This window comes from Leuciscus leuciscus, assembly GCF_965113295.1.
Source record: "Leuciscus leuciscus genome assembly, chromosome: 7".
In the NCBI taxonomy this organism is placed as follows: domain Eukaryota; kingdom Metazoa; phylum Chordata; class Actinopteri; order Cypriniformes; family Leuciscidae; genus Leuciscus; species Leuciscus leuciscus.
In genome coordinates this window covers 25,230,590-25,248,611 of record NC_138731.1, presented here as the reverse complement: position 1 = coordinate 25,248,611, position 18,022 = coordinate 25,230,590, and the positions used below count along the sequence as shown (strand labels likewise).

At 37.7% G+C, this 18,022-nt stretch overlaps 1 protein-coding gene and 1 long non-coding RNA gene across 4 annotated transcripts in view; one reads left to right on the top strand and one right to left on the bottom strand.

Moving 5' to 3' along the window:
• Positions 1 to 18,022, bottom strand: part of dgkg (diacylglycerol kinase, gamma) — a 121,635-nt gene that overhangs the window by 68,060 nt on the left and 35,553 nt on the right. For all 3 annotated transcript variants that reach the window (XR_014207435.1, XM_082175587.1, XM_082175588.1), the window contains exons 5-16: positions 11,175 to 11,435; positions 10,811 to 10,957; positions 9,617 to 9,666; positions 9,166 to 9,240; positions 8,960 to 9,079; positions 8,752 to 8,869; positions 8,439 to 8,527; positions 7,621 to 7,737; positions 6,872 to 6,970; positions 5,438 to 5,545; positions 5,272 to 5,345; positions 3,351 to 3,425 (exon numbers count right to left, since the gene is read on the bottom strand). Coding sequence is in view for 2 of the 3 variants with exons in the window: in XM_082175587.1 (XP_082031713.1) it covers positions 3,351 to 3,425; positions 5,272 to 5,345; positions 5,438 to 5,545; positions 6,872 to 6,970; positions 7,621 to 7,737; positions 8,439 to 8,527; positions 8,752 to 8,869; positions 8,960 to 9,079; positions 9,166 to 9,240; positions 9,617 to 9,666; positions 10,811 to 10,957; positions 11,175 to 11,435 (1,333 nt within the window). In the remaining variant the exon portion in view is untranslated. The remainder of the gene's footprint in view (positions 1 to 3,350; positions 3,426 to 5,271; positions 5,346 to 5,437; positions 5,546 to 6,871; positions 6,971 to 7,620; positions 7,738 to 8,438; positions 8,528 to 8,751; positions 8,870 to 8,959; positions 9,080 to 9,165; positions 9,241 to 9,616; positions 9,667 to 10,810; positions 10,958 to 11,174; positions 11,436 to 18,022) is intronic.
• On the top strand, positions 14,092 to 17,648 carry LOC309502961. The gene is made up of 2 exons (XR_014207439.1): positions 14,092 to 14,686; positions 14,752 to 17,648. It is a non-coding gene; the product is annotated as an uncharacterized lncRNA (long non-coding RNA).

Below are 18,022 nucleotides of genomic sequence, written 5' to 3'. Positions count from 1 at the left end.
GTAGAATATGGTCATGCAGAATAAGGCATTATATGTGCTTTATACAGTAAGTAAAAAAAAAGAAGCCAATTTCATGCTAATAAACAACTAGTTAATAGTGAGAAATGGACCCTAAACTAAAGTGTTACCAACATTTTCAATGTATGTACTATTTTAATACATTTTTAATACTATTTATTTCTGTAATGGAAAAGCTGAATTTTCATCAGTAAATTCCAGTCTTCAGTGTCACAAGATCCTTCAGAAATCATTATGGACCCTTTTCACAGACTATGACTATGTTTGCACAGTTATCAATATTGCAAATATAGTAAAGTTGTTCATATTTTCATTAAAAAAAAAAAAAAATTTAAATGTAAAGCACATTTATAATGTAATGGGGGAAAAAAGTAATTAACGCTGCTGCGAGGGTGTTTCTAATTCAACTGCAAATTTGACATCATTCTCTCTTCTGACTGCTATAATCAATCTATAGATATTTTTTCCCTCTTTTGGAAAGTCGTCAAAATGCTATCACTTATTTTATCTGTAAACACTCTTGACCTCCATCTCTTCACTGAACATTCAGAGGCAAGTGTAATAGAGCAGGACAGAGGCTGAAGAAGACACCACCCTCTGCTGATCAGAAGCATGTACTGCAGCACAAGGGTGAGTCCAGGACATATCCTGCAAACAGGCACATGTGGGATCTGCTATAGACCTGAGCGTAATACACCAGCAGAGCAGTCACACAACTGTCTGAAATATTAATACTGTGTAACCTCTTTTTATGGGCTCTGACAATGCAGCATGTTTTATGTATGCAGGACGAGAGCGAAACAGACGAGTAAATGTGCCACTACATTTACAATGACAATGCAGTCAATTGGATTCAAGAGGTTGTTTTTTTGTACCGTCTCAGGTTTGTTGCTGTAGTGCCATATAAATGCTCAAACTATATCAACAACAATGTCCACAACATGGGTGTCCACTGAAGTTAAATGGGCGAGTAACACAAGTGGAACATGGCTGTGGTTCTGGACAGGCTTGATCTGGAATCATGTTTCAGCCTGACTAAATGAGCTCTGCTCCAGATAAATTTGTAATGTACCAGTACCAGTCTGTTTAAAATGGCAATGTTGCTGTTGTAGAGATGGGGGTTGCATAAACAATTTCTTATCCAATGACATGGCAAAAGACAAGACACTTGAGCAAGCTGTGTTTTCTATATGCTATAAGAGCAGACTCTTCAGCGCAGACAGTTAGCAAAAGTGCACACTTGTCCTTTTTCATCTCTCCATCTTTTGATATCCACTCAGACCCCTGAGTGTCAAACATAAGTTTGGATATTTCACAATGAAATGAGCAAGAGATTGAAAAGAAAGATCAGTGAAGAATATAGCCAATTCAAAGGCGTTTGTTCTGAAATATCTGAAACAAAATAATCACATACGTATATCCAGAGCAACACAATCAATTGATCATAAAGGATACAACATTAAATCGATAGTTCACTCAAAAATAAAAGATGTCATCATTTGCTCACACTCGTGTTGTGTATGACTTACTTTCTTCTGTGGAACACAAAAGAAGATATTTTGAAGAATGTTGGTAACCAAACCATTTTGTTGGCCATGGAGTTCCATCGTATGGACACATTTTTCAAAATAACTTATTTTGTGTTCCACAGAAGAAAAAAAGTCGTAGAGGTTTGGAATGACATGAAGGTGAGTAAATCATGACAGAGGTGAGTAAATCTTTTTTTGAGTAAGAGATCTCTTTAGCAGCACCATAATACCAGATCTCACAAGTACATTAGAATATTAGAAAGGTAAAGTAGAAATGTAAGAGCAGTATAGAAAAATGTGTAGATTTATTTTAAAATAAAGGGCCTTAATCTAAATGAAATACAAATAAGGGATATGTTTACTACTATTCAAATATAACATGTTTGGACTGCATTTTGATTGCTAGTTCTCTCTCTTTTTTTTGTATTAAAGAGGAGCTGTTATTATGAACAATGGCAGTCATTAACAAGATTTAAAAAATATCACATCAAAAAAGACTGCCAACCCTTGAACTATATGCTCATGAATTAGCTAAGTGCTTAAGAAAGAGAATTTAATATATGATCATATGGTTCTCCATGAGTGAAATCATCAATGTCATGCAATCTTCAATCCCCTTCTCTCTTTTTCTCTCTGAATGGTCTCATGATGAGTAGCGCTCCAGTCGTGACTACAGAACATTTCGTGGTGGGAGGGGGATCTAGGACGGAAGGTTAGCCTGCTTTCCCGTGGAACGACCATTGCTTTTGTTCTGTACTTTCTCTCTCTCTCTCTCCTTTTTCCTGAAGGAGAATCACTGTTGCACAACCGAAGGGTGCTGAACAGAATGTACTTGTATGCTTTGAGTGGGTTTAAAGTATGTGTAACTGTGTAAGAGCACAATACAGTGGAAGTCCAAAAAAAACTAAATCTCCTCAATATCTAAATTGTTTCTTCTAGACAGCAAATGGATTCAACGGAAAAATAGTCTTCTGATTCTCAGATTTTTCTCTTAAGAAAAAGACTCCACAATCTGAATGTCTCAAATATGCTCAGATTTGCAATTGAAATTTAAGTACTAAAATCATTAAATCTGAAATAAAAATAAATTAAAACTATATAGAAATATTCAAAAAGAAAACAAAATTTCAAAATAGCTTTTACTAAAATATATATAAATACAAAAAATACTATGATCACACATAAACAATACTAAAATAATACTGCTCTGTATTCTTACAATGGTCTCATTAGCGTTTATTTTTCCTAGGAAATTTGAGGACAACCCAATATACTTAACCTCTGAGTACTAAAATGTTTCTTCATAAGCAATCTCATCAGTTAGCAAAGATCATTAAATAAGAGTATGTGCCAAAATTTTAGAAGTTAGATTCCACCGCTATGCTACAATTAAAAACTGATTTGGACGACCCTGAGCTGGTCCAAATCAGGTGGAGTGTATGGGCTAAGAGGATTTAGTACAATATATTGTTGCTTAAAGAGGAAGCCTCGATGTGACTGACAGGCTCAGAAGTGCATTTATCACTTAAATGAATATATTTACACAGCAGGGGGCTGCTTGAGTCAAAGTAAATGTCTTGTAGGTCTCTCAAAGTCAGCTTCGCTTTGTGAGTGGTTCCTCTCTCAGACTAGTTGATTGCAGGTTAGTAGAAGCAAAAGGATAAGAGCGAGAGGGAGCCATGCCAGAACAAAACAACAGTGAGAATGTCAAACAGTTTTTGAGCAATTCCGTAATGACTAAAAAAATGTTTTTATTCGCACAAGTCTCCATTGAAATTTGATGGTGGCTTTTAGTTGTCTTACCCTGCCATGGGTCCTCCTCGTTCCAGACTGTACACCTGTCTGGGGTTAAGCAGATACTGGAATTTCCGCAGCACCCTGATAAAGACAAACGAGGACACAAAAGCATTAAAAGACACATAGAGGAATGACATTTTTAAACATATAATCACTGTGAACTTTCCATTATGATAAAAGGCTTAATGGGGTAATTCAACCAAAAATAATAATTCTGTCATCATTTACCAACCATTCCAATGTCTTTCCAAACTCAAATGACTTTCTTTCTTTCATCAAACACTAAAGTTGAATTTTTGAAGAATATCCTGGCCACTCTGTCCAAAATCATTGAGTAAGGACTGGTGGTGACAAGCTCCAACAGCACAAAAAAAAAATACTATAAAATATCATAAAAGTTATTATGTAGAGAAAATCTAGCTCTCTTTGGCACCTTCATGGGAGTTCATGAGAGAATGACAATGTTCGACTCTAAAAAAAAATCTTTCTTTTCAAAGAATCATTGTGATTCACACAAAAGGTCTGAATAATCTAAATAATCATGAATTATTATTTCGGAATAAATGTACTCTAAAACACAAACCTGACATTTATACTTTGTTTTAATGAATAGAATAGAATAGAACATTAATTATTACATGGAACCTAATAATAATCCGATTGTAATCGGACATAAATGACCTTTGTGTCAAATTCTCTTTCCACTGATCGTCTGTGAATGGAGCAGGACAACATCCTACCAGACATATATTCAGACTCTCATCCACAGACGCTTTGTTTTGGGCGCAGGAATGGGCATAATTATCCTTGTTTGCATGTGTACTTAAGTTCCCTTGTTTCTGTTCATTGCTGTTGGGTCTCATCTATTGTATGGTTCGCTGTTCTCCAGGAATTACCTGTGGATTTATTGGAACAACATGAGGGTGAGTAAATGATGACAGAATGTTCTATTTTGGTTGAACTATTCCTTAAAAAGACCCAGATAGACACATATGGAGGAATGATATTCTTAAAACGTTCCATTCCATTATGAAAAAAAATCAACACAATCCTGGGAATCATTGGAGTCAAGAAAGACAGAAGCACATAAACACAGGTTGCACACTGTTGCAGCAGTGCTCCTCAATAACCTTGAAGTAATAAAATTATTATTGAGGACTCTGCAATGTCCTTCACTTCTAACTGTGTTAGCTACTCTTTCCTTTTAGTATGCAAAGACACAGAGGAAGAGAGAGAGAGAGAGAGAGAGAGAGAGAGAGAGAGAGAGAGAGAGAGAGAGAGAAAAATAACACAAGCTGCGTCACAAGCTATGCTTTTATGTGGGGTGATAATTTGAGCACTTATCAACACTGAAGACTTCATTTGTTCCCTATGGAAAGAACAAAAGAGTGCAGACAAATGTCAAACCCAACCAATAAGCTTTCAATACGCAGCTCGGGGTGAAAATGGTGGAAAAATACACTCAGTACAGTATGATTCAACGGTGACCACTCTGTTCCTTTGTTAGCATCAAAGAACCACCAAAATGGTCTTTCTTTTTTGGGGCCAGGGCAGTTATCACGTCTTTGTTTGAGCACATGTCTAATAATGGAGGATAATCGGCCAATTAATGGTATTTAAAACTGTGTTGCTATGGTGATGCCAGCACAAAATCCCAAAACTGGTCTCCCGGAGGACGTTGAGTGGGTGGTGAGAGCTGAAACAACACCCACATTCTTCCTCCTTAAACAGCATTACTGTCTCCTGCAAGCTTTGATGGTATTTAGGACACTGCCAGCAAGCAAGAAAAAGAGTGGGACTTTTGTTAAACATGTCTATGCAGATTCGACTGACTTTAAATGGTTAGGCAAACCATTCTCCAACCTTGTACTGCTGTACAGAATATGAAAAATGATGATGCAACAGTTTGAGTTTCAAAGATGTTTACCTCTCACCCTGCCGACCACCACTCTTAGGATTAACCAGCACAAGAAGGGGGTGTGTTCCAGGCAGAGGGGTGATCTTAAAGGCAGAAAGGAGGAAAGAAGGTCACAAACACACACACACGTACAGCACAGATCTGAAGTCTCAGAGTGTGTCTGATGCCGGCTCACCTGCAGTGCCTGGCCGTCCCCGGTGAACTTGAAACACTGGGCAGTGTCCTCAGGGCTGGTACTGGGGGATGATTCTCCTTCACCTCTTTTGACAGCACACTGACGGTCCTACAGATACAGAGACATTACAGTCAACGTCAACAAAGAGAGATGAAGAGAAAGACAAATGTAATTTAAGAATCTGTCTCCCTTTATTTTATTTCTCTTTAATTTTAGAAAGAACTGATGTTTTAACATTTCTACAGGTCGTTCTACAAGGTCGTTAGACCAGACAGTTCACAAGTCTCTAATGTCCATGTCAAGTCTCAAGATCTTTCTATGTGCTGCAGGGCTTTTTCTATATGTTTACATATAAAATATATTACATATATTACCCCTCAAATTTTTTTTATTTTTTTTAATAGAAATTCATACTTTATTCATCAAGGATGCATTCAATTCATCAAAAGTAGCAGTGAAGACATGTATAATGTAATGAAAGGTTTCTATTTTCTAGTGTTTTTACTTTTCATTTCATCTAAGAATCCTGACTTAAACTTAAACACCAAATCATCATATTAGAGTGATTTCTGAAGGATCATGTGACACTGAAGACTGGAGTAATGATGCTGAAAATTCAGCTTTGCCATCACAGGAATAAATGACATTTGAAAATATATTAAAATAGAGAGCGGTTATTTTAAATTGTAATAATATTCCATAATATTACTGTTTTTACTGTATTTTTGATCACATAAATGCAGCCGTGGTGAGCATAATAGACTTCTTTCAAAAACATTAAAACAATCTTACTGACCCCACACGTTTGAATGGTAGTGTACATAAAATAAAATAAAAAGATTTCCTTGATTATTGTGTCATACTTGCTGACGAGACATTATATGATATAACTAACGCAACATACATAAGGGTTTATAGGAATAATTTTATCTTTATAACCATTTACTTTTAAAATAAACAGTTTATTCATTAAGTTGAGAAAGCTGGGACAGCACACAACAAAAAACACATCCTTTATGCACACTTTTCTAACTGTAAATTCTCAGTCAGTAGGATAATTTGTCTTCGTTGTGCACAAGAGACGTCCTTTTGATAAAAAAAATTATTTCTTTCATTGTAGATGTATTAACTGGATAAAGTAAACAGCCAATGAGTGTAAGTCGAGCCTCAATTCAATTCTTTTGTGATATAAGTGTGACATACCATCTCTGTGTTAGATCAAAACATTGCTTTTTGTAAAAATATTTGCAAACTACAGCAGCATGCAGGAACTGTATTTGTATTCTCTATACTATAGACTACTCGTTGTTTCCAGTGGGAAAGAGGCCCATGAAGATTTTGTCGAGGACTCCGACCTACCCATAAAAAAAATTGTCTTGTGCTTCTTGAATTTTAACATATCATAAATGTGCAGTGGAAAAAAACATAACTCACCAGAACAACAGGGCAGATGTACGAGGGCAGGAGTGTGTGATCTTTTAACGGTCCACCATCACACTCAGGCTTCACATTGGACGCACACTTGTTATGGAGCTGGAAAACAATACAAAATACAAATATAGATGAGGAGTGGTGGAGAAAGACACATCAACAGACTGGAATGGTCTGGATCTTTTGTTCCCATTAATTTAAACAAGTAAGAATACATTAAATGTTAGGAGCAAAGGGGACCGCAGGATATGTACTTGAGATTAAATTAGTTACAGTTTTAGAGTTGAAACTGACAGGAAAGCTACTTGATAGAGATGGTGCAGGAGTATATAATGTGATAATAAAAATCATTATGGAGAGAAAAAGCCTTTAGATGAGTGTTAAGTGCTGACACTTATCTTTATTACAAAGGCTATTTTTAAAACAAATCAGCCTCGTCCACCAAATGCTGTGAAAACTTAGTGAAGAACACCACCAAGTGGTGTGAATAAGTATTACATTAAAAATGGCTTTTATAAAATAGACAAAACCACAAATTATTCTGAATTGTATTCAGTCTTTTTTCTGTGTTTGATCAAGGTCTCTTGCAGCAGAAAAATAAATTGCAGATTCATATATGAAAAACTATAAATAATTATATTAATGGATTCTAATTATGTGACAGTCTTGAATGAATGAAGTGTGGTTGCAAGAAGTGTTACTAACACATAAGAGTTTCTCTTGTTGGTCACAGTATGTCTGTTTATACTCACAGTGATTTGACACCAAACACAGTGAAGGCCTGTTAAACCTTGATAGCACTTAATACTTCGGTGACATTTGTCACATTTTGTTGGGGAGTTGCCCTCAATCCAAACATGCTGCATAGCCTGGAGATACATTGAAAAGAGACATAAAAGAGAAAGTCATTATCTGTGAAATATTCAAAAAGCACATCTAAACATCACTGAAAGTATTATCTTGAACTGTTCAATGCAATTTTATTGCCTTTTACACTAAAATTAAACTCCACATCACATAACACATTCTGTGAAATCATAATATAATGACAACATTTTGAGCGTATATCTTCCATCTCTGTGGTAGTTACTGAATGGGGAGCTTAAGTTCTAAAGAGGTGTCAGAGACTATTAAAACAGCGTTGCATGATCTCACTTTTTCCCCTCTAATTCTCAGTACTAAAAAAAGCCGTTACACACAGGATGTTCTCATAACCTTCCTGACATGTCTACAGAACATTACTTTGAGATTTAACCAAGAGTTAAGGGTCTGGGAAGTTGCCTTGGGTGAAACTGAACTGGACTGCGGTCAGTGGATAAAATAATCATAACACAAATCTTCTATAATAGAACACTCTGTGTTTGTTAAACTATGAGCTCTGTACTTAATAGATCAATCTTGGACTCACAGTAAAAAAAAAATATATATATATTTTTTTTTTACATTTACTTATGAATTTATTATTTCTGTCCCTATTCTTCAAAATAATCAGTTTAAATCTTCAATCTTCAGTTTAAACAGAGTGGTGAAGTGTTCATTTGTAAGCGTATGTTGCTGTTTATGCACTCACATTGGTGTGTCTGCGGGACTTGGCGTAGGTGCTAATGCAAGGAGCAATGTCTTTGGACACACAGCGCTCATGGACTGTGTACTTGCATACTGCCAAACAAAAGACAGGACTGTGAGGGATGGAGAGTGAGAGACTGAAGGGAAACATTTCAAATGAAAAACTGCACACCTTCAGGTTAGACACATCAAATTTCAATGAATACAGATAGAACAAAAAGATAGAAATAGATAGACAGACAGACAGATAGATAGACAGACAGACAGGCAGACAGACAGACAGATAGGCAGACAGAATGATGGACAGACATACTCACTTGAGCAGCAAAGGCCCTGTTTTCGTACTCCTAACAACATTGTGTGGCAGTAATTACAGTATGCTGGCTTGTTGAAATGCTTTAGTCTCCATACGTGCTGCCCATCTTCCTGTACATTCTGATGGTATGCGAAAGAAAAACAGGAATTGAGGAATACATTTTTATGTGTTGTTTACTTTTTACAACTCACAATTACTTTTTTCCTCACCGTCTCCATTCCTAGCAGTACCAGAAGTGGTATGGTGGTCATTCCTCCTCTGATCCACTCCTCTAGTGTGACCGTTCCATCCCGGTCATAGTCAATCTCCTCCATCATCTCCTTTAGAATCTACAATTTTAGACATTAAAAAAGGGACAATGAGATATGGATTTCACTGTGCTTTACCTGGTGGTAAAGTTTAAATTGATTCATACCGGCCGTAGTTCTGTAGAGTCCCATTCCAGGTACTCGGCTACATGGACCATCTGATTTATTATACGGTCAAGCTCCTAAATTGACAGATAAAATTGCTTTACACATCATAGACAATAAAGCATAAAGTTTCAAATTCACTTTTCACGCATCCTGTTATTTACAGCTTCCTCTAAATATCAGTTAAAAGTTTCCAACAAAAAGATCAATAATATACGAGCCACTCTCTGAATCACCAAGGCCTGATAGTGCAAAGATGAATGAAACAGAATCAATGAGAGGATAATAATAATATTACATAATCCAAAATAAATGACTATCAACCCAACACAATGACATCACACACAGAAACTACGAACTGTATTAATCCCACAATATAATGTGTACTGCATTAATAACTCTTTGTCAACAACATCTAACCATTACACATTTTAACAGAGATTTAGGACTTACCGAACTGTCCAGTAGGCCATTGCCATCTGTGTCGTACAGCCTGAACATGACTTTAGGGTGAGAAATGAGAAAGATAATAGACTGAATATTTTTGTAGTGTGAAAAACATTTGTCAAGTACAGACCCCATGCTAGCACCTGAAGCCCAGGTTATCTATGGACAGACTGAGGCAGTGAGGATTAGCTTTGGGCAGAAATAACTTCCTATGCTAAAGAAAGCTTGTCTACACATGGCAAACAAGGACAGGAGGGGAGATAAGCCTTTACGGAATGAAAGCGAGAGCGAGGAATTCTAGAAGTCTCCTCCTATCACTCACTTTGTTAAGGTCAGAAGTCTCCATTAAAATGCAGAACTGATAAAGGTGTGGTTGGGTGTATCTACACATAAAAGTAACTTATAGCTACTATAGAAAGATTTTTTTTTTAAAGAAATTAATTATTTTATTCACCAAGGATACTTTAACTTGATCAAAACTGACAGTAAAGGCATTTATAATGTTACAAATATTTCTATCAAATAAATGCTAATCTTTTGAAATTTCTATTTATTAAAGAATCTTGAATTATTTTCCACAAAAAATACTGTTTTCAGCATTGATAATAATAAGAAACATTTCTTGAGCAGCAAATCAGCATATTAGAATAATTTCTGAAGGATCATGTGAAACTGAAGACTGGAGTAATTTGCTATCACAGATTATAAAAACATCTTGCTATGAATTTAACAAAACAGTTCAAACTTATTTGATGGTTTTACTTGACTGATGTGTGGTATGCATGATAAATTATGCTGACACAAAGGCTACAGACACTGAAATGAAATTAACTTTGCTTTAACATTTCAAAGATCCATTTACCTTGCATATGCTGCATTTAAATATGTATTGTGAGAAAAGAAATGAAATTCGTGACAGCTGCCAAGAATAAGGTTACTTTTTCACGTTTGTGACTAATAGTGTGATTTCTGTGGTTTGGCACGATTGGTTTAGGGAAAGTAATTTGCTAAATTACTTAAATTATTCTTTGGATATTTTGACTTAATGTAAATAATGAGATTAAAGGAATAAACGAGTTGAAATGATAAGCATTTAAAAATGTATTTTAATGTCTTAAATTAATTTAAAAAAAAATCCCAAACACAGCTAAGATAAAAAAATAAATATATGCTATTTTTATAATTTCCACTCCAACTTACACTCAAGCTTGTCCTCTGGCGTCCCCCTCTCCAGCAGAGACAAGTAGCACACAATGTCTTTAAGGAAGACCACTTGGGGCGATGGAGAGCCATTTTGTGGAGAAGGACTCCTCCGGAGAGATGTACGATTCTCAGATTGATTACGCTCTGGAAGGATGCCAATTATATGTCTATTAGTAATGACACCTGTTATCACACCAAAATATGTGTGCGTAAGCATCTTGTTTTACAAGTAGTGCAAGTTTTGACGAACTTCTGTCAACAAAACATGATTCTGATCAGGCAATATTGCTTCATAAGCAATTCCCCATGTGTAAAAAAGTGTGGCAAAGATCAAGGTTGTTCACTTGTACACGACTCTGACCTGGGGAAAGGCGCGGGGAGTTTGTGGTCTTGGAGAGAGCCAAAGCATTGCTGCTGCTGCTGCTGCTGCCCGCTGGGGGTCTGGGCTGCATGCTGGGTGACCGGTGGGGGCCTCTGGGTGTGTGGCCCCCTGTGCCTGATCGCTGTGAGGAGGAGCGGGACGAGCAGAGCGACGTGGTGGCCCCTGAGCCTGGAGTCATCCCTACAGAGTTCTCTGGTGTATGTCGGCTCAAAGCACTCAAAATACTCTTTCCATTCATACCTACAAGAAAAAAAAAGTGGTACAGGAAAAAAAAGAGAGGAGAATGAAGGTTATAATCTGAAATGAAAAAAGGGAGCAACAGAGCGTAATACAAAAGAAAAGGATAATGACATAGCGTCTCATTCAATGAATGTGCGTACACACATATTTATGTGTAAAACCTGTGCATGAACACAACAGAAATCATGACTCATCAAGAAGTTAGAATTTTTAATTTTTTTAAACTTTTGACATTGACAGGGTTTAAGCATAGTTGGCGCATCTGAGCTAATACAAATTGCCCTGGTGGCTATTCATTTGAATTCTCTACAAAATACACATCAACATACAGCATTACCAAATACATTATCCATTATTACACATACACAATGAAGGGGGTGGACTGGAATCCACTGCTGCTTCAATGTATATGTAATGAGTGATTATAATCAGAAACTGCAACCTGAAGCAAGGACGTAGCTTAGACCTTGGTTTAGGGTATAACTGCTATGATCTTTGTAACTGTGAACGGGGTGGCCTACAAACTCCTGTGTGAGTCTTGAAGCGGACTTCTGCTGATGAAACTTTTCTTCAATTCATTAGAATTCTGACTCCGGGTCTTCTTTCAAACATCTGGTCCTTGGGTCCTAAACTGTTACCCCATAACAGTAATGGTGGAGGATGCGCGGGCAATTATTCTCTGTGACACCCCTGGCAAATCAGCAAACAAGGTAGAAAGATTTTATTATTTGGTTAGGGCTGTCTGAATGGAAGAGATTGGGAAAGGAGAGTGGGAGAGCTTCACTCCGAAGAGGAGAGTGAGGATTAATTATACTAAAGTATATGAAGTCGCTGATGGTGTCGTTAGAGGCAGCAGGCAGTGCTACGCATGAGTAAGTGCTAAATAATTATACTGAGAGTAAGAAGTCGCTGATAGCGTCGTTACGATTGACGGCAGCAGACAGCGCAAGCGAAGCGTGCTCTGTGGGGGCCCCACTGGGCATTGCACCACCCCAGTAGAGTACGTCCCTGGATTGTACGTCCATTGGCACTGCAAACCTGCTCCATCTCTTCCATCAGATAGGGGATCCCCGAATTTAGTGAATCAGGCAGTTAGGGATTAAGCTATTAGTTAGGAAAACAAAAATACTAACAAAAATAGGGTTGTTTACCGGGGATGCATCAGGAACGATCCAGAGAGAAAAATAAAACAAGTTGTGACCCAAATTGGCGTGGACCAGTATATGTAACTGTCATTTTGGAGAATACTTTGCAGTTTCATCACGCAGAGGCCAAGCAGTGTTGTTCAAAGATCGCTGCCTCAATTCCTGCAAAAAATTCAGTTGAGTTTGAACCGTCATTAAAAGATATGGCAGACAAATTAAGTAACTTGATCAGTAACCTGAACAGTCCTGAAACAAATAGTGAGACAGAAGAGAGCAAACGCTGTAAGTAGCTGTGCTCTGAAGCTCTCACTTCAAAGAGATTTACAGAAATTAAGAAAATGTTTAGTCAGGGTTTTGATTACGATTGGCAAGATAAACAACAACTTGACTGGCTACAAACAAAAAAAGAAACTGAAAAATTCTAAGTTTTAGCCTCGTATTGCTTACGATGTTTACAAAAAGCAAGTAAAGGAAATTATGGGTCAAGACCATTTCCTTGGACAAGTGTGACAAAAGATAAACAGAAACTCTGTGAAAACCCCTTAGAATATTTTGAGCATTTCCGTGCAGCTTATGAAAATGTATGTTCTGCCAATGATAATGATGAAGATTATGATTCGGCTACTGTGATTGAATCCGCCACTGGTGGATTGTAAAAGAATACAGAGAAATGAAAGCGTAAGTTCTACCAGAAAGACTTCACTGCCACGTCATTAATTCATAATTCTGCGCTACCAATCACAGCTTGACATCAAATATAAAAGACTGATCTTACCATCCCATTTTGTTGCCCGTAAGTGTCGTAGCAAAGTTTTCCCCCATCTTCCCCACCACCACCAGGATGGCTCCCGTCCACTCGTCAGGGGGTAGGCTCCGCCCCTGCCTCTATCATCAGGCAGGACCTACCAGCTAACTTTCAGACCCGGACGGAGGACGAGGCCTAAGCCAAAGAACTCTGAGACGGAGCTTGTCGAGCATCTATTTTTATTTTCGTCTGTAAAATCCTTTCACAAAATTAAATCTATTTCATTCTAGAATCCTCCTGAGTCTTTTTGGTAGAACTGCTTATCAGTGGCTCTGTTTACATTCCTGATTGGGACACACTCAAGGGTGTGCAGTAAGTTGGAGCCATTTGCAAGCTCACAATGACCAAAATGTAGGCAAGATGTGTGCTGCTGTATTTGAGGCTGGCACACAGCCACCAGATGACAGAGAGTGTTTTACTGTAAATGGCCACTCAGAAGGTGAGAAAATGTGAAAGTGACAGAAATTTCTTGTGTTAATGTGGGTTTGAAAGTATATCAGTGTTTAATATGACGATATTAACGTTTCCGTCTGAGAAAGAACAAGAGATAAAAACCAGGTCAAAAGATTGAAGGAAAGATCTTTAATAATTTGTATAAGTGAATTGATAAATACAGGTTGATGTAAAATTAATGAATCCAACAAATTTGAGTTGCAAAAATATATACAAATTATGTTTATTTGAAAATGCATGTCATTTCTGGCAAAGTTGCCTTAAGCTGGGCTAGAGTTAAAATATGGTAGATAAAGTCTGATGTTAGAAGTTTATGAGAGTGCAGTGTACCAGTCCTGAATGCCTCAGAGTCTCTCTCATTCAAAGTCAGCTCAAAGCTGTTATCTGAGCCTGTGTCAAGTGATAATAAGCTATTTGTAGTAAAGCACTGTGTTTCAGTTCAAAATCATAGACATGGAGATGTTAAAAGAAATCATGCTACAGGCAGTTCAGATTTTACACATTTAGAGGGCAATTTGTATCATTGCAATTATAATAATCAAATATAATTGTAATGAGCAGCAAAATATGTTCTCAAGTTCCCTTAGGACGCCCGTCCAGAATTGTTGTATTTTTGAGCAGCTTCAGAAACAGTGGATGAGGGTTCCTTCTAGTCTTTTACATTTATTACAGAGGTTGGAGAGTTTGGGGTTTACTTCATGTCTTCGGGCTGGAGTCACATGCAAATGATGAACTATTTTAAATGGCATTTCCCAGGCTTGTTGGCAAGATAGGAGGGCATCTCACATACAGCTTCCCAATAAGTTGTCTGAATTTCTTCCCCAAAGTCCTTTTCCCATAACATCCTAGTTTTATCTAGGATGTTATGCTTAAAATATTAAGCAGCACATCTGTTTTCAACATTGATGATAAGGTTAATATCATCAATGTTTTTGCCCTTATCAAAATGCTATGTTTAATGTACGTTTATTTAATTGTTCCTCCAATGGGGATACGCAGAGGCCACTTGAATAGACTCTGAGATTTTTTGCTATGAAGCTGTGTATCTGGTTGTATACCAAAAACAGCTTCTTATTGAGATCGTATTTTGCAGTGAAAGTTAGCATTTTTTAAATTTAATTTAAAGACTTAATTTATTTGATGTAAAATACAGTAAAAACTGTAATATTCTGCAGTATTATTAATAAGAAACATTTCTTATTATTAACCTTATCATCAATGTTGAAAACAGATGTGCTGCTTAATATTTTTGTGTAAACTATGATAATTTTTTTCAGGATTCTTTTATGAATTTAAAGCATTTATTGATTTAAATATTTTATGTTGTATATGCTGTTGCAGGAAGTGGAAATTTTGACTGTATGAAGGACATCATGAATCCTTTGAAGTATCAAGCCATTTTGGCAAAGATGGTGATGCCTTCGGTGCTCTGGACTTTCCTGCAGGACAGCCGTCACAAAGTATACATCCAAATCTACTGAAGCTTGGTTCAGGGATCAGTCGTAGAATGTTCTTGCAGGTCAAGGGGGTTGAATAATTTTGATTGCAACTGTATATATAGAAATATATTTTGTAAAATCTTTTCACTTTTTTAGTTTACCCACAGAGACAATTGCGGCCCCCTGGGCATATATAAAAGGTATTCGCTGAGTTTCATCGGCTTTGCTCTTAGGGTGCTTTCACACCAGAGCGTTTGTTTCAGAACCTGGTGCATTTTCTCCCTTGGTTCGGTTCGTTTAGGTATATGTGAACACGGAAATCGCACTTGGATCCACACCAAAACAATCGCTCCGAGATCGCCTGAATAAGGTGGTTCGCTTGAGGTGTGAAAGCAATGAAAGCGTGATTCTCTGAGTGAGCACATTAAACCAAAGGTGCACTTCTTCATCTTAAAATGTTGTGTAATTGTGCTTCTCCGTGCGAGAATGCTGTCCCGATGAAGCCTTGATTCCTGCTCTAGCTGCATTATAACATTCGTACAGTGTGTGCGCGTGTCGTGTGATCTAGAGAGAGCGTATTTGAATTTGCTGCAGTATTAATACGAATGTAGTATATTGTTTGAGTGTGTCTTGACAGTTACAAATAAAGCTACAATAAGCTCATGGAGCGAACTTTTCAATCATCCTGATGGATGACACAGGAAACATTGACCAATAAGAGGACAGTTGTACTTGGTTTCCTTGTGAAAGCGAACCAAACCAAAAAGAAAATGCAACATTGTAACAAATTAAAGCAGCACTCAGTAGCTTCGGGATTTCTTCGCTGTATTCTCGCTTTTTGCTCGCAGGTTTCTCTCTAGAGCTCCCCCCACAGCTTCGGAATAGATATTTGACAACACTGTTGTAAAAACTCGTTGGTGATTCTCAGACACCAGAGGCTATAGATCAACGACATCAAAGCAGATGGGACGTTCTTTAAAACGTCTTCTTCATTCGGGTTCGGACAGCGTGAGGGAGCGCAATAATGACAGCATTTTAGCAGATTTCTTTTGGCCGTAAAGCAATTGTTTACATCGCGAGACCTGATATCACGCGAGACTTCCTGACGCAGCGGCCGGCGGCCCGCCGGCTCAAAGTTGCAAGTGCGTATTTTCCGCTCACGGGCACCAGGGGGGTGCGAAACGACCACCATTCAACCCGAAATAAGTAATATAACCATTCCAATGACTCCGAAGCTGTTCAGTTAAGGTAAAAAAAGTTACTTAGTTCACCTTTAAGTCCCTGTTTCGGAACAAAACAAACAATCTGTGTGAAAAGTCCCTTATACTCTTTAGTAAGGATACATTTGCAGAGAGTGACAAATGGCAGTACAGGAGAATTTGTGTGGACAGCCCTTATATGGAGATGGTGTATTATGCTGATTACTAACTCCCTCATTTAGAATAAAATGTGTACACGCCTGTTATGAACCCAGCAGACATTGTGCATGAGAAGCTATTCTGCGCACATAAATAAGAACACTTGTACACGCATATTAGTGAATAAGACCCACTGAGTCTGATATTGCTTGTTGTTACTGGTCAGTTTACCCAAGCACAGTGCTTTGAACTGTACAGTTTGTGGAAACCACAACAGGAAGAATGACACATGGCAGAAATGCTTAGTATCACAAGGTACTGGGGAGGAAGCTGATGGCGTTTAGCAAGTACTGACATACATCACGATTGTCACCACAGTCGCACAGTGGTTGACCTATTATACCTCTGATGAAAATCCTATCCATCACTGGTTGCTTTGTTTGACATCAACACAAATAAATAAAAACAAATGCCAAGACACACCAAGAAAACACATAACAACTCCAGGTGAAGTCATGCTTTTGGAGGGAGTTACAGCCACGATGCAAGTCTCTGTCCAATCAAATCACACCGTACTTGCTGTGGTACCTGTTATGGGTGCACAGGCCACTTCGGTCTCTATAGAGATGCCTGCATCAATAAACTTGGGCTCTGAAGACACAGGGGTCAAAGTAAAGTGGAACAGGAGTGAAGTAAGACAGACAGAGGAAAAGATAGCTGGGAGAGTTTATAAGTGCAACTAGTCAGGACAGATTAATATTGTAGAGTTATACCATAATGTCAAAATGTCATGAGCATGAGACAGTCTCCAAAGTCACGTATCTTCAAAACACACATTCACATTTACATACAGAGCAGAGTCTGCAAAATGTTACAAGAGACGGCGTTAAATTACCTCATGTCTCAAAGCACATAACATTAAAATAATCATGAACGTAAACAACGTACAGAGCTCTTACTTGTACTACCTGACTGCTGCAGATTCATTTCAGCATTGATAGTGTTGACAAAAATATATATTTTTTGTCAACGCAAAAATCAGAGTCTGAGGACGTGAACAGCTCCAGTTAAACGTCACGGGTTGCCTTCTCTAAATTACGGTTACGACATGGCGTGCACACAGCATAAGCTTGTTGTTTTAATTCAGGAGGGGTAAAGGGCGTCTGCTGTTTGTGGTGCTCAGTGACTGTCTGTCTACAACTCTACATAGCCTTAAGGAACGCGCTGATGACGTCTGTGTGAGCAGGGTGCGCAGAGGTATGGAAACATATGTTGACAGGCAGACAGGACATTGTATCATTGCATTCAAACCGAAATTTTTTTTTTTATATTTTTTACCACTTCTATAATTGATTGTTATTAGGATGTGAAGAGAGTTTCAACCAGT